Source organism: Gossypium arboreum, chromosome 4, assembly GCF_025698485.1.
Source record: "Gossypium arboreum isolate Shixiya-1 chromosome 4, ASM2569848v2, whole genome shotgun sequence".
NCBI classification, from domain to species: domain Eukaryota; kingdom Viridiplantae; phylum Streptophyta; class Magnoliopsida; order Malvales; family Malvaceae; genus Gossypium; species Gossypium arboreum.
This window is the reverse complement of record NC_069073.1, coordinates 118195651-118214559: the sequence shown is the minus strand read 5'-3', so window position 1 is coordinate 118214559 and position 18909 is coordinate 118195651. Positions and strand designations below refer to the sequence as shown.

The window sequence follows — 18909 nt, the reverse complement described above, 5'->3', positions numbered from 1 at the left end:
TAAACTTAAAAATAGTCAAGAAACTCAAGTTTTAAATGTTCAAGCTTAAGTTCAATCCATATGTTAAACGAACTTAATTTTTTTGCCTAAATTTATTTTTCAAACCTAAATTTTTTATCTAAACTCTTCTAAATTTCAAGTAATTTTACTCATGAACAAGTCTAATTATTTGTTTGTCTTAAAACAAATTTTGATGATTTTTCATTGAAAAGAAATTCATTGTTAGATGTTTTTGTTGTCTCATTTCTTTTCCATTTATATATTGATATTATCAAGTTATGTGTAAAAGGCAAGTTTTCCAGAAAGAGCAAAGAAAGTCAAAAATGAAAAATAATAATAGTATTTCTGAAATATTATAACAGCGTAAAAGAGAAAGTAGGGGAAACTGAACGGATAACTCTACGGCATATTTTTTTCCTCTAACCAGTAAATAACATAACGCATAAATTTCAAAACCCTAAACATTTCTATTGCATCATTTGTGCCACTCAAAAATTTCGAATCCAACGGTCCACGGCCTGCAAGCTAGAGATGCTACAGTTTTACTTGCTGTAGAGATGAACAAACGAGAAGATAAAGAATCCAGCCATCTACAAAAATAAAAGGCCATATCAAAAGTTAATATGTCACCCTAGTGATTTTTCTGAGAAACAATAGCTCATAGTTATGATGATGATGATGATATCTACAAAAATATTCAGGTGATGTCAGCTCGGATCATTTCAGGATTCCTCATTTTGGGTCAGAGACATTCAGGATTGCCAATCAAGTCATTTCGGGTTCTGTCATTTGAGTTTGACACATGTTCAAGTCATTTCGGATTAATTCAGGTCATAACAAGTTTGGATCATTCCTGGTTCAAATTCTTGGCTGTTGCCTTTTTATAGTCATATCAGGTTGAATCGGTTTCAGATTAATCATGTTGCTTTTTCAAGTTCGGATCAGTGTTAACAAGTCTACTTATAAGCTATAACGTAAACAATGGTTGAGAGAGTAAAAAAGTGGTACCATAGAAAATGCAGCTCCATAATAGGGGTAAGCAGCAGGTATGAATCTTTCATATTCATTGTGTCTATATGGCCTGACAGGAATCTGCAATCCAATTCCATATATTAGCAAATTACGCTCAAATTCGAAAAATATATACCACGAATTGTGAAAGACACAAAGGAATAGCTCCACAAAGGCAATCATAGATGACAATATTTGGATAGGGGAAATTGAGACAATTTTTCTAATAAGAACAGAGAAAAAGAACAAGGTTTCTCGAATTTAAACTTCTACTGTTACAAGCTTCCATTCTTCGAATAAAATGAGATAACTAGTAAGAGACTTCGGTCTCAAGATAGAAATTTGTATCCAGGATCATGAGAAAACAAAACTAGTTACCTGCTTTGAAAGGGATAAACTTGTATAACCAAGCTTTTGGTGCTCGACCTTGAATTGGAAAACACCATAAACATCGGGAACCTTAAATGATGTGGAATATAGACCCTGCAAGACAAAATATGGACCAATATTTTTTTTAACCATTCATGGATGACTTCGTATCGAGGGAAGACTGATATCACAAACCATATGAGCTCAAGAGACAAATGAAATACCTTTTTGTCAGATGATAAAGTTTTCAAAACATAGGGGCTCATCATGTAAAACTGCAATTGGACATCATTAGCAACATATGGCTCCCAGCTTGTTCCAGACCACTCATAGATCTCAACTGAGTATTCCTGATTGAAATATACAGATTTCTTTTCAGTTAATTTCTACAAAATGAAGCTCAGCATTACGTCAAAATAGACAAGGTAGAAAAAGTACCAACTCATCATTAATCCTGTATAATGCAGGTTCATCTGTTTCCCCAACTCTGTGGTGTTTCACATTTATGGCCTAAGGGTAAAAAACACGAATACAAAATATACATAAAAAAGACCAAGAACATGCCCTAAAATGATGCCGTAATAAAAGAATCATATATTTATGAATAAATTGATCGACATGCCTACCTTAAGATGACCTCTTTCATGGAAAATCCATTTGCTAATTTCAGTCAAAAATTGTTCATTGCCTGATTTCCCATGTCTGCCATCAGAAAGAACATTCTCAAATATATCGTGTTTTAAGTACATCAGTTAAACAACAAACCCAGTATGCACTCAGGTGCAACTGCAAAGACATATAAAACGTAATCTCAAGTTGGGAAATGCATCCAGATAAGAAGATCCATATAAAAGCTGAAGCTTTAATATGGACTTTGTATGATGAGGGTGGCAACCTAAAAACTTCTTTATTTGTTTCCTTTTATTTATTCAGGATAGATTACTGCTAATTTTGGATAATATTACTCAAGTTCTTATATTGAAAAGGTAGCTTAGAAAGTTAAAAATTCACTCACTTAGTTTGGCTCCCAGCTTTCTGCACACCAGATCTGAAAAACCTGAAAATATTTAAAAGTTCATTAAGAAACATGACATGTTATTAAATTCATAATAAAAGAAAACATAAAAAGAAAAAAAATCATCAATGGAGGAATCAGTTAACAGTTATTATACCTATTACTGAACATGCTTAGTGAGCCAGTAATCAGAAGCCGTGCATTGTTCCTTGCCTACAAAAGGAAAAAAAAAAAAAAAAAAGTATCACAAACTTATTTGAACAGCATAGTTATTTGAGTCACAACAACCTAAGTTTCTTCCTTTCATCCTTAGTGAAACTATCTTAAAGTACGATGGAAAGGACAAAACTTTCATGTTCTAGACATGCAGATATATGAACAGTTTACATAGATGTACCTGGACAATTGAAACTAAGGAGATAGCAGAACCAGTCAATGGTGGAGGAGTTGACAGCTTCGACTTGGGATTAGCAGAATAGGCAGATGGAGAAGCTGAGAGAACTTTCAACACCTAAAAATAGTGCATGTGTTAAGGGGGAAAAAAGGACCATTGTGGTCATTGATAAATTGTACATGATTAAATTCCCTCAGAGCAGATGGAAGCAGCATACCAAGCTATTGGCAGGACTCACTGCATGGCCGATGCCTCGGAAAAGTATAGGAGCCTGCAGCAAGTTTAATGAAAACTAATCAGAAATATCGATGTAATCTAAGAAGTCCATAATATGCAACGAGCTTAAAAAAATATATCAGAATTCCTGTTGGCTCATAAAATATACAGCTATGGTAAAAATAATCAAAGGTCATCATGCCCTTAAATTTTGAAATAATATTGAAATTATTATAGAAATTTTAAAATTTAATAGAAGTAGTATTTTAGTCCCCACAAATCGAAAATTTTAAAACTTCTAATGAAAATAATACTTTCCCCACTAATATTTATCAAAATTTAGCATTTGGAGCATATGAATATTCCTGGGTTAACAGTCAACAATATATATATTAATTGTGTTCCCTTAAATTGAAAACAAAATCTCTAACAACTATCATAAGTGATTAAAAGTTTCATTTCTTTTAATCTTCATTTATGAGTAGAATCAGGTAAAAGTTTCGATACTTCATTTCTTCTTTACAACTTAAACTAAATCTAAGCAAATGATTCAATAATTTTGCTTGCACAAATTTATATAAAATTATTCAGAGTTCTTCCGATAAATTTGTCCCATTGATTACCATCCTGCATCCATCCTAGAAGATGATCAGCAAGTGGCTCCAGAACCCCAATTCAGTACAACAAACTAGAAAACATCTTCAGAAAGGTGCACTAGCATATAACATTTTATCATTATCATAATCGGAACAACCCAAACTTACTTGGTCATAAAAGTATCCAGAACCTAATAAGAGGATAAGAGTAACAAAGCTGGCTGACATTTATACTTACTTCAATTTTTTTGGCTCCTAAGATCACATCAGACTTAATAAAATCATCACTGGCAATCAATGTATGATCTCCCTCAGTTCCCGAAACAGCATAGCCAATGTGATCAATAACCATAGCCGAAGGATCCTACACGGCAAACAACCAAGCTTTAATGAACAATCAAGCGAAGCGATAACAAAGACTGAAGCATAAAATTATACAAAAATATATGCGTATCAGACCTCATCAAAATCAACTCCACATTCAGTACCAACTTCCCGAATCAAATCCGAAGCATTAACATCCGCCGCAACAATTAAATCATGACCCGAATCAACAAAATTGACAATGGCGGCAACATCAATAGATCCTCCAAATCCTAATAAAACAAAATACATTTCTAATTAATTCGAAAACATTAAAAGAAAGAAAGAAAAAAGGTAATGTGAAATAACTGACGTTCAACGGAGGGGCAGAAGAGGATCAAGGCATCGTAAAGATACTGGCCGTAGCGTTGCAAGGCGATCTTTGGATCATCGGCGAGTTTGAATTCCAGGTCGAAGCCACGTGATTTGAGGGCATTGAAATAGAGGGAATGTGACGACATGATGGCGAAGTCGTCGAGGAGAACAAGGACTCGGCGATCCGTCGGCGTTTCGGGAGAGAAAGCATTGCAGAGAAATGGGAGAAGGATCGAGATCGAAGCAATGCAAATCAGCCACAATTTCCCCATTTTTTGATTAGGGATTTTTGTCGTGTGAACTGAACTGTGAAGTGTGAGGATTTTGGCAGGTTCTGGGATATACTACCACTATTTCACCGGGTTGACTTAGCCTTTGATTCGGGGACTTCTGGTTTCCATGAACTTCAGGGTAAAATAACAAATATTGCCTGCGATTTTAACAAAATTACAGTTAACTACTTTAATTTTTAACTTTATCCGACAAATTTAAATAGCTAAAAAAATACCAAATAGTAGATTTAGATAAAAATATTAGACTCGAAAAATTAGTTTTGACAAAAAAGAAGAAGCTTAAGTCATGATTAGACCGTTGAACCATGGTTGTTTGAATTGGATTGGATTGATTAGATCGAGAACCGACTAAGATATTAGTCAGGAGAAAAGAATTAGACTGATTGACCCAAGAACTAGTACAAAGCGATTAAACCAGACAAAAATCAGTTGAATTGGATTTTTTATTTTTTATTATAAATTTTTAACAATTTATTTAATTAAACTAAATGAATTGATCGAACTGATAACTTGACTAATTTGACTACTAATCCGATTTTGAAAACCTTGCCTTAAACTATTTTTTTTTTATCATTTTGGCACTTAAACTTTTGTTGTCCTACTTTGATACCTAAATTGTCATTTTTGTCCCATTTTATCCTTAAAATTACTTATGTTCAATACGAATATGTCACATTTTATGTTCTTATAGGCAACTTTTATTTTTTTTAGTAAATTGAGACGAAATGATAGTTGAACTTAAGTACTAAATTGGTAAAAAAAATGTTTAGATACTAAAGTGAGAAAATATATATAATTCAACAGTCAAATTGTGACATAAGCCAAATAGGCGGACTCGAATTCTAATATTGAAAGCTTGAGGGTTGACTTGCTTTTAAATTTATAATTTGATATTTTTCTTTCAAAAATTACATTAACCCATAATAGCATAATGAAAAACAATTTAATAAAATTTACAAATTGTTGAGGAGATTAGATATCGTTGAATAGAAAATCGGAGAACACCCTTAAAAAGAAAAAAAGAAAAAGAAATAAAAGAATGATAAAAAAAAAAAAGAAGAAGAAATAAAAGAATGATATTTGAGAATCACTATTTCTTTGTTTTTTCATCTACTTAACATTGTTTTCAAAACCAAACAAATCAGGATATTGATATGAAATAAGGGGTTAAACCAATTGATCCATGAACCGATACAAACCAATTGAATCGCTTTTTTCAAATATATTTTTAATAATTTAATTAATTGAACCAAACAAAACCGATCGGACTGATCAAATCTAAAATTGATAGTCGAACCGGTTTCAACTTCAATTCGATTTTGAAAAGCTTGTTACAAATGCATTGTGTCACAGCCAAAATTTACACTATGATATTCGGTTACGAAACTTGTTGATTCTTGAAAATTTACAGATACAACAAAATGCCTAGAGATAGGAAAGACGGGGGTGGCTATGCTTTAATGCTTTCTTGCCTAAGGATCTCTCATCTTTGTAACAAATTGTTGCAATGTTGTCCCACTATTTATTGGCTGTTACGTAACGAATTTTGACCGCAATAGTCGTGACGTGATTTGGAGAAGTTCGTTTCTGTTACAATGCGACCATTGCATTGCATTGCAGCCACAATTTCTTACTATACATCCTCTCAGGCACTCTCATTGTTTTACCAATATATCCACTGGCTTTGCTCATTTCGATACTAATTGAATCCCAAAAGTGAGTTCTACTTGATCATTAACCATTAGCCGATTAATTCAAAATCGAATATACCAAAAAAGACTTGTCTAATAAAATGTGTAGTTCGCTCATTCATATACACAAAGGTCTTCATTTTCTTATTCGAAATGAGATTAATACATCCACTACGATCATGCCACTCGTTTATACGCCTATTTTTGGGAATCCTTCAATAAGAAAAAGGGTAATATTTTTACTCTAAATGGAAGAAGTGTAGATGTTCTAAAAAGGTTCTTCAATATATTCAAAATTTCAAGCATAAACCCTAGTTAAGCCTTCTTCACATGAATAGACATATCAAAAGGTGAAAGAATCAAGGAGTTCGTATCGATTGGTACAAACTTTGAACTGCTACAAAAGGAAAAACTCAAAGCAGTCAAAGAACAAATCTTAATAGCAAAGATAGAATAAAGTAAAACTATGTACCTTTGGGTAGTTGCTTTTACTTTCTGCACAAGTAGGGAATAAACAGAATGAACCACCTTTTTTTTGTGTATGTGTGTACTCGTATCTGTGTAATGAATATGCTTCGGTTTGAGCCATTTACAGGATGAGTCCTTCGCACCAGTTGCTGACTTGTGAAGTTGTGATGGGTAAAGCACAGTTTACCATTCCCATTCTGAACCATCGGGAAAAGGTTTCAATGCATCGCGGTTGCCATCAACGTAGAATTCCACGACAGCTTTCATTCGTTTGAGCTTATTAGGATGGTAATTTATGTGAACAATGACCGGCTTAAGCTTACTCAGTCTATCATCTTTCCTAACAGTCTTGAAAAGGACTTTGCTGTTCATAAAGAGATAGAAATCCATAGTTCTCCGAGCAGCATGAAGCCCTTCGTACCCGAGATGTGAAGGGAAAAAAAGTTCCTCATTGAAAACTGCCTGGTCCCATGACTTTGGTTCCTTAGCAAGGCGACCAGCCACACGATCTAAGAGCTCGATTGAAGGGATTGTAGGTCTGATATAGAAGAAACCAGAGTTAAAAACCCATATACGCATTGTGTGTGCATATCGAGCCCATCCCATTGCAGGTTCGTCGAAGACATCATCGAATCCATAAGCTGTCATGTTATCATGGCCGTCGGTCATGGATTCCACATCTGAATCTCTATAAAGATAATCGAAAGGGTTTTGCAAATACACAATATCGATATCCGAAAGGAGAACACTATACCCCAGCTGCAAAAACTCTCTCAAGATATGAAATTTCAATCCCGAAACAGCATGGTTATTCCCCGTCCTCCCAATGGAAGCAATCCCATCATTTGCATCTCTCTTATACACTGGAACATTATTTGACTTGCAAAATTCAGTGATCTTATCATCCAAAGCAACAACCAAATAATTAGTTATGGCAACTCTCTTAATGTTTGTGAACCAAATCTCTAACGACTCCTTCACGTTCCAGTTTGCAAGTGCCACTATAAGCTCTCTTCCGACGGCAACAGCTTCCAGAATTTCCGCCAATCTCGGATTAACGGGTTCATCTGGAATCACTGTGGGGTTTGTACTTAAACCTTTAACAGTTCCGGAAGGCCCCGCTTTACGCCATTTACCCAATGCCTCGACTTGTTTCTGTGCATGATCTTTCTTTTGTTCAGCCAACCTAACCTTCTCAGTAAGCTCCTTAACTTGTTGTCTCAACTCTTCGTTTTTCTCCAATTCGGCCGCATACTCTGCTTTCAACTCGTTCAACCTATGAGATGATTCACATTTGGAAGATAGAACCTAACACAGAGACGAGTAAAAATTGCAGTCATTTTGTTCACTAATCACCACATTGGAGCTGAAAAAAATTCCCACTTAACAAACACTAGATTAGATGATCAATTCTAACATCAACAAACTCTGTAAAAACCCAAATAAACCATTACCAGATTTAGAAACATTTTACAACATAAATATATCAATTCTCAATACCAAATTAACTAAATAACGTGGTTCAAAATTCCAATAAACCAAGAACAAAAATGAAGAGCAGAAGTCAGTCATAACATTGCGGTAAAAAGACCCCTCTGGTCACTTTTAAATTCTATCTTGAGCAAATTGATCCCTCTAAAAAAAATTAGAGCAATTTGTCCCATCAATTTCAAAAGCGAGCATCTAAAGACAACATATTTTTTATTGGTATAATAACAAATTTAGCCTGCAACATTTACACAAATCCAAGGCTAAATTTGCTATTATAACAATCAAAATTATGTACAATTGACAGACAACGTTAACCCCATGATTAACTATCCTTAGTTGCTCACTTTCAAAACTGAGAGGGATTAAATTGTTCTAATCTTTTGAGAGGGATCAATTTGATCAATATCGAGATTGAGAAGGACATAGAGGAGTTTTACTTAACATTGCTAAAAGCTCGATACAGAATTCTCCAGTTTCAGTCCAAAGCAAAAATATAAATAAATAACAAATTTAGCATCCCAATTAACAAAGGAATGAAAATTGAAGTAAAGGGTATATAATTAAGGCATAAAGTTAATCAAGATTCGATCTAAAGAGCAAGTGAATTGAATTCCTGAAAATGCAGAAAATGAAAGGAACCTGGGAGTGGAAAGCAGGGGAATAGAAAGAGAGGAAACCGTGAGGATAAAGAAAAGCGAAGAGGCAACCAATGGAAATCCCAATGGCAACAGCTATTAATATTGTTGATTTCACCACTGACTGCGATGCTTTTCTCATCAACCCACCTTCCCTTCGTCCGCCTATCATTTTTTTGGGTAGGGCGGGGGCGGGGGGGAGTTGCAGTGTTTTTAACTGTAAATTTGGAAATATTGAAAGGCGAGAGAGTAAAGTGGGGGTGTTGTGTTCTTCAAGTTAAAACTAAACAACACTATTTTAAACAACAATATTATAATTAAGGGTGAATTACAACAACCATCCCTAAACTTTGATTTAAATTACATTTCAGCTACCCAACTTTCAAAATTTTATAAAATTATCACTAACATTATTAAATTATTACAAAATAATCATCCAATTGTTACAGTGTCATTAACACTATTTATCTTAGGTGACATGTTAACTATTCCACATATTTTAAAAAATTATTTCCTTTTCCTATTTCTGAATTGTTTTCTTTGATTAAAAAATTATTTCCTAAACTATTGATCAAATTATTTCTTTTCTTTCCTCCTCTGCAACAATGGACGATCTAACCCTTTCCCTTTTTCTGGAATCTTAACTGTTCCTTCTCCAGCGAAAATAGGCATCAAAATGCTTCTCTCAATGGCTTCTTCACAAATCCCCACTCATTTTTCTTCAAAACTCAATTTTTAGAAATAAAATCAACTTTAGAACCACTTAACTCCAGCTCTCTATTGCTAACCGTTAGATCAACCTCGTTTTTTAATATGTGCTTTGTCTCGCCTTCTCACTATCTAATGTTAGAGTTGATGGAAATGAGTTAAAGTTTCCGGGTAACACGAGCAAGATTTTCGATGGTTATGTTTGCTGCACGGATCAACAAAATGGTGTGTAGTTTGAGGTAAGCCAATATACTATGCATGGATGATATAAGTGCTGTAAAAGGCTCTATATTTTCTGCCTAGACAAACAAAAGCCGCCCAAGGGTTTGGCATGCATTTCAAGAAAATTTAGCAAGCCGTGCAAGAGTAGCAAACAACTCAAAAACTTCACTAGATTTTGATTGTTTTTAATATGTAATATAATATTGTTATATAATTAGATGTTTCTGATATGTTATGTGATGTTAAATTAATCGCTTCTCTTCAATCTTTGATATAGCATATTGAAATTTCAATCATCAAAATATAACTCTCCACAATCTTAAATGCATGCATATATATATATTATATATGATTCTGGAGGCACACAATCTATCAATAGAGGATGAAATACAATCACCAAATTAAACAAATATAAATCATGTAAAAGATTATGAATATTTTAGTTTTACATTGATATTGAAGAAGGGTTGACTATAACAATTTCTATACCTTGTACACATTTTCCCTCAGCAAAAGCTGCAAAGGCAAAAATTACAGATAAAAAACTCCTATTTACAAATATATATATACACACACACAAACATGATAGAAGGATGGATCCAAGAAATCATATTTCCAACAGAAACTCTGTATGTATATACTGAACCTTTTTTAAAGCTTATCCGAAACTCGAGAAATATCGGTACAAACAAGTATTTAACCAAAAGTGGTAGAGTAAGGAGGTTACCAATAGAGGCTATGTCTGCAAATTAAGGCTTATTATGACCGCATCAGTCTTCACTGTTTGATTGTGTATCTGAAGAATCTACTTGTCTTGGGCCTTCGATGGAACGATTTTGTGGTGTTTGCATAGGGTGAATAAGATACCAAACAATCTGGTTCACTGGTAATAAGAAGAAAACGAGAGATTCAATTCCATTGAAGCTTTTACACTTATTTTGATTTTTTAAATTTCTTTTATATTGCATCAAACCTAACCATAAGAACAAATTAGAGCCTTAAAACCTAGCAATGTGTTTAGAAAAATGCTTAGTGAAGTGGTAGATTTAAGAAAAAAATAGGTGAATGTGCTTAAGAGGTCCCCCTATTATAGGGACCTCATCAATATAGCCCCTCTACTATTATATGGATCAATTTAGTCTCTATACTATTAAAAAGAATCAAACAAGGCCAAATTGAAATAGAGTTAACATTTACTGTTTAAGAGAGTTGATATTTTTTAAGTTTTTATGGTTCTATAAACAAAGTCTTTTGTCTTCTGTTTGTTGAACTGCAACTGAAAAAATAAGTTTCAAGACATTTTTTACACTGTAAATGTTAACTTTGTTATTACAATTTAGACTTTTTTGATTCTTTTTAATAGTATAGGGAGTAAATTGATCAATTTAATGAAAGAGAGACTAATTTGATCCAATCCCTATAATATAAGGATCTCCCAGGTACTTTAATTAAAAAAAATGTAAATACAGAAACTTTAAATATAGCTTTGCAGGTGAACGTGGTACTTCCAACATAGAATAAAATTAATAATGGTCCAATGATGTACCTGATGCCATGAGCTTCACGATAAGTGTCCTTGCAAACTTGATTTCTGCTTGGCGTGCGCTAACGATTTTGCTCTACAGTTTCATTAAATCAATCAGGCCTCCAACATTTTACAATTACTGTTAAATGTTTAAATTCCTAGTCTAAAATAGAAACCAGGGAATCACCCTCCAGTTTAGTGACAAAATCATGTTTGTGGAAATAAGAATGAAGATCGAACCAGTGGTTGATGAGTGAAAATTATCGGCATGAGCCGCAACAAACACTTGTAATATAACAAAGGAACAAATTCTTACCATTTCACTGTTAATGAACTCCAATATTTTATCAAATGTAGCTTGGTGCCTAAGTAGAAATGGACGGAGATGGCTCTTATACAAATGCTTGGCCCCCTGTTAGAGACCAACCAGTTATGAAGTGTATATTGTTCATCTAGTTGCATATAAAAACAATAACAAAAAAGGAATATTCAAATACAGTTTGCAAAAAATACGGAATAACAGTATCTATTTTTTCGGTTTGATTTAACAGTGCAATTATACCCTAATAAACATGGATACCCTTTTAAAATTGGTGCGTGCAGGATCAAAGTAATAAACTATCCTATCTGTGAAACAGAAGCAAAAACTGAGCTTACATTGGAAGATGGAAGTTGAAGCCAAACTAGAAAAGCAAATTTTGCATGGTAGTAGAGAGGAAACCTGAGGAAACAAACAAAATGAACTTCCTTATAACACTTGAAAGAGAATGCTTTAAACCTAGAAATAAGCAAGAACCAGCACCAAAAGAAATAATCAGTAAATCCAAACATTGATCAACCATATATGTAATAAATTAGTTGCATAAAAAGTGTAGCAAGAACAATTCATTATGAAACTTTAATTCTGATAGTTCACTTGTAAATATGAAGCAAAAAACCGAACAACATAAAAAAAAGAAAGGTAAAATGATCTCTCTAGTTCCTCTCAATTTCGAAAGTGAGCAATTAAGGACAACTAATCATTATGTTTAAATCCTCTATCAATTGTACATAATTTTGATTGGTATAATAACAAATTTAGCCCTCGATGTTTACACATTCTGTCAATTTGTCAATGATTAAACAAATTTAGCCTGCAACATTTGTTGAATCTTTTAGAATCTAGACCAAATTGACAAAACATGTAAACATCGAGAGCTAAATTTGTTATTATACCAATCAAAATTATGTACAATTGACTGAAGACATTAATGACGTGATTGATTGTCCTTAATTGCTCACTTTCGAAATTGATAGGGATTAAATTGCTCTGATTTTTTTAGAAGGACCAATTTGCGCAATTTCAAATTTGAGAATGACTGGAGAGGTCTTTTTACCAAAAAAAAAAAAAAAAACCATTTCTGCAACAATTAAGTTTTAGAAAAGGTACCAGGAGAGTATTTTGTCAGCAAACACTTCAGTAACACTAAAAGATCCATAAACTGCAAACAAAAAATAAGAACTTCTGTGAAACGTAAAAACAGAGTTGAATAATGCATTCAAGCAACTTAATCAGTATGAAGTTCATTAGCCCCAGCTTCAAGTAGACCAAATACTTTTGGATATGACATGATTACGCAAAACGAAGACAATACACACAAAATGGAACATGAACACGTATGAATGTGTCTAAATCTATATAACACATTATTAACTTCTCAAAATGTATCTTAATATATAATATCTAAAACACATTAACAGCACAAGAAAACAAGACAAGCAGGGCATGAAAAAATGGATAATCTAACTCCATAGTCCATCAGTAGTACATAAAAATAAAATTTGCATAGGGTATATGCATCGGTGAAATGGCGATTTCATTGTGTGCTTTATCGTGCGTGTTTGTTCCCAACTATAACTTGTCCATCGGAAACAAAATTCAATAAAAAGCCATCTTTTAGACAATAATATAATTGAACAAATTCATGATGCATGTAAAACAGAGATAAGTTGAAAAATTGGAATAGCAGGGTAACCAGTCCAATAAAGAAGCCATTTTTGCTGCTCGTTTTGATCTTTGTTTTCGATCGCCTTAAAAGTCGAGTAAACTGGTATTACAGTCCCAACTGTACAACTATGAAATAAAATTTAAAAAAAAAATTAGCAACAGAATCATGATCAATGGAGAAAAGATTTGATAAATTTTTGACTAAGAGCTTACCATGCCGTTCGAACAACAATATTGGAACTAATTGGAGAGAAAAGCAGTTTTAATCCAACCTAGACAAATTCAATAACCAATTATTTCTAACTCGACATAAATTAAACCCTAATTGTTCTTAACAATGATTTTCTTTTCTTTTCGTTTCTTTTTAAGTTAAAATAAGCAGACAGTACTAATTCTTAATTGAATGCAGAAAATGTATAAACTAAACCCTAAATTAACTGATAAATAACCATTTCAAACTTGTTAACATAGTTAAATATTAAAAATAAATTGCAAAACAAAAAAGAAATGAGAGACCTCGCTCGGTAAATCCATGAAATTTTCTGGAAATTGTAGAGAGAGATTGGGTTTTGAAGGGAGATTGTTGAATTTGCAGAGTACAGTTGAAAGTTTGATTACTTCGATTGCGGTGCTTTAAAGAATTCCCTAATTCGAATTGGAAACTGGAGGACTCACAATCAGAAGCAGGATTCAATAAGAAAATTCGTCTTTTTACTATTCCCCAGTCGCATAAATCTTCAAACTTTTGCAATTTAATCTCTTTGCTTTTATTTCCAGAAAGGGATAAAACAACTTTTAGCCTCTGTAGTTACAAACTTTTTCCAATTTGGTATAACGCATAAAATCTTAAGTATTAATAAATGGGTTAATTTATCATTTGGTACCTGAATTTGACTCTAATGTTTAGTTTGGTGCTTGAGTTTTTGGTATTGCTACCAAAATGACCCATAATTTTTATCATGAAAACACTTGATTTTAAAATTAAAGTAAAAAAATTTTGAACCAGCATAAAATGTAAATCAAATGCTTTTATGGGTAAAAATTCAAAGGATTATTTAATTATAAAAATAGTTTAAAGACTTATTTAAACAAAGTGGAGTAGTTTAAGGGCTTTTTAGTATATTAGCCAACTATCTTTTATGTTTAAGGGCTTTTTATAAGGAAGTACCAATAGCTTAGTGGTAGAGCATCGGCCTTGTAAATTGAAGGTCTTTAAAATTTTTATATTTATATAATATTTTGTTATTTTTCTGTTATATATTTAAAGTATTATATTTATATAATATTTTTAGATTTTAATATTAAAGTAAAATTTTTTGACAAGTGTTGTTATAGTAAAATATTAAAAATAAATATTAAAAAAAGATATATGAGTGTAAAAAAAATTAACAATCAATAATATCCTTGGAATCAATGATTATAAAATTTGGAATAAAATTTGTAAAGATAAAGGGTTAATCAAATACACATCAATTTATATTCACATAAACTCTGCCTCTACCTTTGTCTTGCTCTGCATATTTTGGCCTAGTTTAGCATTGCTGTTGCAGTTGTAAAATGTCATTTCTATCTTTATGAAGAAACAAGATAAATGAATGGATTACCAGAATGGACACCATGGAACCAAATTCAATGATAATTGATTGTTTATATCATTAAGCTCCCAAAGTCTTGGCCCTGTAAATTTTTTAAGGGTTAGTTCCTTTAAAAATAATGAAATTATAAGTTAATACAATGCATAAAACTACGACACTTAAAAAGAATCTCTGGCTTCGACTCTTCGCCAAACAACGAATAGAGGATACCTATTTCAGAAAGAAAACAATGAAACCAGTAAATTTCAAGTTTGATTTCATAGGCCAAAGTTAATAAAATACTGTCAATGCAACATTCCATGTGATCCCACAAACCTGAATCCGAGTAACATTCAACAACCTTGAGTCGGAAAAGCAAGCAAATGAAGATGAGAAACAAAAAATGATGGTAAAAGTACCATGGAGGCCCTCTACTAGAAGTCAAATTGCATTTTGCTCCTTTTACTACACACTGGTCATTTGCTATGTGATCTAATGTACAGAGACTAATTTGCTCATTTTTTAGTAAAAGTAAAATACAATCCAACTCCTAGTACAAAGGGAGAGTATGATAATTGTGCCAATATTTTAGCTAAAAAGTATTACAAACAGACATGATTTTCATCCATAAAGGATTAAGTTGTACAAACTTTGTATTAAGAGGACATCAAAGATGCAAAAATGCTGTTATAGTATTGCATTTAACAATCTAAAAATAAAAACATAATAAATAAAGAGATGAAGAATGGTTATTCTACAATGAATATGTATAAGAACAACCTGTTCACCATAATGAAACTATTAACATACCTCCTGAATATTCATGGCACTGAATGAGCAACAAAAACCAGATGACAACATGGAATGACATGTTCGAGTTCTTTCAAAGGAATGCCTCAACAGGTTCTTGTAGTTCTTTGCTTAAGCAGTCTAATGTTGCATAAATAGTCTCAGCTTTCGAGTGGGATCTGTCACTAGAGATAAAAGTATTAACTCCATTTTCCACAAAAACCCAACTGCAACCAGCAAACTTCTTGACTTTCCCTCTCATCTCCTTCCTTATCCTCCGCATCTCAGCCCAGTTACCTTCTGCAGCATAAATATTAGCCAGCTGAACATAACGAGCCCCGTTATCTCCTTCAATTCTTAGTAGTATCTCTTCTGCTTCTCGGGCTAATTCCACATTTTTATTTACCCTACAAGCATTCAGAAATGCCCCCATAATAGCAGCATCATGCTCTATCGGAATGGCTTTCATAAATGCCACAGCTTTGTCTAATCGGTTAGCCCTCCCATACAGATCAATCATACAAGCATTGTGGTCATTCTCAGGCAATATCTTATAAACTTCTTTCATGGAATTAAAGTATTGTTCTCCGAGTTCTACTAAACCGCAGTGACGGCAAGCTGATAGAAGTGCAACAAAGGTAACAACATCGGGTTTGATTCCTTGATGCAGCATTTCCTCAAACAGCAGGAAAACTTTACTTTCATGCCCATGGTGAGCATAGCCAGCCATCATTACATTATAAATGACTGAATCCTTAACCTTAACCATTCGAAACATCTTTTCTGCATATGCAATATTCCCGCATTTCGAGTACATATCAATCATAGCACTAAATAGCTTCTCATCCATTTCAATTCCCACTCTCAGCATAAAACCATGAGTCTGCTTTCCTGGGTCCAGAGCAGCTTGTATGGCACAAGCACCAAGGACACTCATAAGTATCAAACCATCAGGAACAGTTGCTTCTTTGTCCCAATATTCACTCAAGAGTTGAAACACTGCATCACAATTCCGTGATTTGAGATAACCAGAAAATAATGCTGTCCACACCACGGAATTCTTCTCAGCCAATGAATCGAAAAGCCGCCGTGCTTCTACCATATTACCTTGAGATGAATATCCCACAATCATTGAAGTGACTGAAAAGGAGTTGTTTCTCCCACTACACAAATGCATTAACTCTGCATACTTCATTTTACCACACTTGCAATAGAGATCAACAATGCCACTACTTACGAACGGATTCGAAATCAAACCATTCTTCAAAACCCACCCATGAACTTCCTTTCCAGCTTTCAAATTCTTCAATGTAGCGCAAGCACTTAGAACAGTTGTAAAAGTATGTTCATTCCATCTAAACCCATTCTCTCTCATCATAACAAACAACTTCAAGGACTCTTCTAAATAACCATGTTGTTGATAACCTGAAATCAAAGTATTCCAAGATACAGCATCATTCAACTCAGGGTCTTTCCAAAAAAGTTCCAAAGCCATTTCCATCTCATTTTCTCTACAAAAAGCTGCCACCATTGCATTCTTGGAAACCAAATCAACCAACCCACCACCGCCTTTATAAACTTGAAAGGCTTCTTTAAAACACCCACATTTAGAATACATGTCAATGAGAGAACTCACAGCAAACCCAGTTTTGTCATTCCTTGTTTTCACCATAAAACAATGTAACTGAGCACCATAGCTCAATTTACCCAACTTCGCACTCAAGTTCAGTATTGTAGTTACAGTAAATTCGTCGATTTTTATCTTATCCTCACAAGCCGTTTGCATGTCGTAAAATAATTCAAGCGCGGGAGTTTCATACCCATCGGTGCTTACATAACCAGATAACATGGAATTATAAGTGACCAAGTCTTTCCCTGGTGCAGCATCGAAGAAAGCACGCGCTTGAGTTAGGTTTTGGAATTTTATGTAGGCGGATATGACTGTGTTCCAAGAGAAAACGTTTCGTTCGGGCATTTCATCGAACAGTTTTCGAGCTTCATGAATACGGCCATGTTTAGAATACAAATGAATGAGTTGATTGGATGTGAGAATGGGCGGTGACAAGCCAGCTTTGATTGATTGAACGTGGAATATTAAACCATCTCTCAACGACCTCATTCATGCAAAAACAGGAATGGGAAATCGGTATTAAAGTCTTCAACCAGAAACAGTGTCGAGAGAAAGGATATTGGGAACTAAACAACGAACATTCAGGCTAGCGCAACAGGGCGGGAATGGATCATGACACAGGGGATTCCACCCTTGGGAACCAAGACCAGGTGGAGGGTTTATATCTCTCTTTCCTTTTCCTTTAATGGCAAAAGTAACCCTGCTAGTAGTTGCACTAATATATATGCTTTCCTTCAAACTTTTTTTAACAGGAAAATACTTGGCCATGATTCCCACATTGTTTTAATTTATATATATATAAATTAATCTTGAATTTTGTTCTTACATTGGGATGTGGATTTTCTTTCGTCTAATTTTTTTTCAAAAAAATATTAGGCATTAATTTTAGGAAAATAAATTTCTAAGTCTCAACCTGAAAATAATTATCAAATTAAAAATCAAATTAAAAATTAAGTTGAAGAAAATAAAAATTCAAATCTCAAGAACACTTACCAAGGTCAAACATTAAAACATTAACCCTACATTTAATTATGAGAAGAGGAAATTAAAATAATCTTATACGTTTTATAACTTTTATATGATTAATATTTTAATAATTTTACATTGAATTTATAAAAACAGTTAATGTACATGAAGCTTGGAATTAATCTAATATTTTATCATATTGATTAAGAATATTAATTTTATATATATTTAGTGATTGGAAATTATTAAATCGAAAAATAAGTGGACATTTTAATTTACTCATGAATCAATTACGTAAAAGATTAGAAGATGGAATATAACAACAAAATATTTACAATATTAATCTTACAGAAAAGGTATAAAAGTATGTATAGCTAAGTGCGGCTAAAAATGGTGAGAATTATACGTGCACCACAAGAAATTGAAGCACTAGCGTCAACCATGGGGATATATTCTCGGGGCATTTTCCATATAACAAACGCGAAATCCTGTTAACCTTTCATGATTACCTTCAAAACATTAACGTAGCTAAGGACATTAATAGATGTAAAAATTCAAAGGTTTTAAGCATTGAATAAGATCCAAGTGATGAAATTCAAACGTCGATTTTGTTAGATGTCACCTTTCAAAAATAAATATGTAAATCTGGTA

At 33.3% G+C, this 18909-nt stretch overlaps 4 protein-coding genes across 9 annotated transcripts; all 4 read right to left on the bottom strand.

Annotated features, from left to right (window-relative positions):
• Positions 1-294: 294 nt before the first annotated feature.
• Positions 295-4703, bottom strand: LOC108458000 (dolichyl-diphosphooligosaccharide--protein glycosyltransferase 48 kDa subunit-like). The gene is made up of 13 exons (XM_017757223.2): positions 4278-4703; positions 4061-4197; positions 3840-3965; positions 3007-3060; positions 2793-2906; positions 2553-2608; positions 2396-2437; positions 2007-2082; positions 1819-1890; positions 1605-1730; positions 1390-1494; positions 1009-1092; positions 295-590 (listed from the first exon to the last, which is right to left on the bottom strand). Exons 1-13 carry the CDS (start codon positions 4549-4551, stop codon positions 543-545), a joined length of 1314 nt encoding a protein of 437 aa, XP_017612712.1. The 5' UTR covers positions 4552-4703; the 3' UTR covers positions 295-542.
• A 1683-nt stretch (positions 4704-6386) lies between these two features.
• LOC108460359 (arabinosyltransferase RRA3-like) lies at positions 6387-9154 on the bottom strand. Of its 3 annotated transcripts, none has more exons than XR_008281302.1 (3): positions 8862-9154; positions 6736-8039; positions 6387-6657 (listed from the first exon to the last, which is right to left on the bottom strand). XR_008281302.1 is itself a non-coding variant. In XM_017759821.2 (2 exons), the coding sequence occupies exons 1-2, from the start codon at positions 9027-9029 to the stop codon at positions 6915-6917; spliced, it is 1293 nt and encodes a 430-aa protein (XP_017615310.1). In that variant the 5' UTR covers positions 9030-9154; the 3' UTR covers positions 6387-6914. The 3 variants fall into 3 exon arrangements, 1 of the variants encoding a protein (XP_017615310.1); XR_008281303.1 differs by having other exon boundaries at positions 6387-6476; XM_017759821.2 differs by having other exon boundaries at positions 6387-8039.
• Positions 9155-10188: 1034 nt separating this feature from the next.
• Positions 10189-14096, bottom strand: LOC108460361 (HVA22-like protein k). Of its 2 annotated transcripts, XM_017759823.2 has the most exons (9): positions 13816-14095; positions 13513-13571; positions 13328-13425; positions 12742-12793; positions 11970-12033; positions 11629-11724; positions 11334-11406; positions 10515-10670; positions 10189-10303 (listed from the first exon to the last, which is right to left on the bottom strand). In XM_017759823.2, exons 1-8 carry the CDS (start codon positions 13831-13833, stop codon positions 10558-10560), a joined length of 573 nt encoding a protein of 190 aa, XP_017615312.1. In that variant the 5' UTR covers positions 13834-14095; the 3' UTR covers positions 10189-10303; positions 10515-10557. The 2 variants fall into 2 exon arrangements, with proteins under 2 accessions (XP_017615312.1, XP_052882522.1); XM_053026562.1 differs by having other exon boundaries at positions 10189-10670; positions 13816-14096.
• Positions 14097-14700: 604 nt separating this feature from the next.
• Positions 14701-18055, bottom strand: LOC108460357 (putative pentatricopeptide repeat-containing protein At3g18840). Of its 3 annotated transcripts, XM_053026561.1 has the most exons (3): positions 15684-18055; positions 14904-15104; positions 14701-14812 (listed from the first exon to the last, which is right to left on the bottom strand). In XM_053026561.1, exon 1 carries the CDS (start codon positions 17779-17781, stop codon positions 15757-15759), a length of 2025 nt encoding a protein of 674 aa, XP_052882521.1. In that variant the 5' UTR covers positions 17782-18055; the 3' UTR covers positions 14701-14812; positions 14904-15104; positions 15684-15756. The 3 variants fall into 3 exon arrangements, with proteins under 3 accessions (XP_052882521.1, XP_017615307.1, XP_017615308.1); XM_017759818.2 differs by having other exon boundaries at positions 14701-15104; XM_017759819.2 differs by having other exon boundaries at positions 14701-14976.
• Between the last annotated feature and the right edge of the window lie 854 nt (positions 18056-18909).

Bases quoted from the DNA above. Each gene is read 5' to 3' on its own strand.
- LOC108458000 (XM_017757223.2), bottom strand. From the start codon at position 4,551: ATGGGGAAATTGTGGCTGATTTGCATTGCTTCGATCTCGATCCTTCTC. The intron at 2,438-2,552 runs GTATAATAACTG...AAATATTTTCAG, and splicing joins CTAAGCATGTTCAGTAATAG to GTTTTTCAGATCTGGTGTGC. The intron at 1,891-2,006 runs GTAGGCATGTCG...TTTTACCCTTAG, and splicing joins ATGAAAGAGGTCATCTTAAG to GCCATAAATGTGAAACACCA.
- LOC108460359 (XM_017759821.2), bottom strand. From the start codon at position 9,029: ATGATAGGCGGACGAAGGGAAGGTGGGTTGATGAGAAAAGCATCGCAG. The intron at 8,040-8,861 runs GTTCCTTTCATT...TCTCTGTGTTAG, and splicing joins CCCCTGCTTTCCACTCCCAG to GTTCTATCTTCCAAATGTGA.
- LOC108460357 (XM_017759818.2), bottom strand. From the start codon at position 17,781: ATGAGGTCGTTGAGAGATGGTTTAATATTCCACGTTCAATCAATCAAA.
- LOC108460361 (XM_053026562.1), bottom strand. The intron at 12,794-13,327 runs GTTACCCTGCTA...TTTTGTTTGCAG, and splicing joins ATGGCTTCTTTATTGGACTG to TTTATGGATCTTTTAGTGTT. The intron at 12,034-12,741 runs GTACCTTTTCTA...TTGTTTCCTCAG, and splicing joins GCTGACAAAATACTCTCCTG to GTTTCCTCTCTACTACCATG.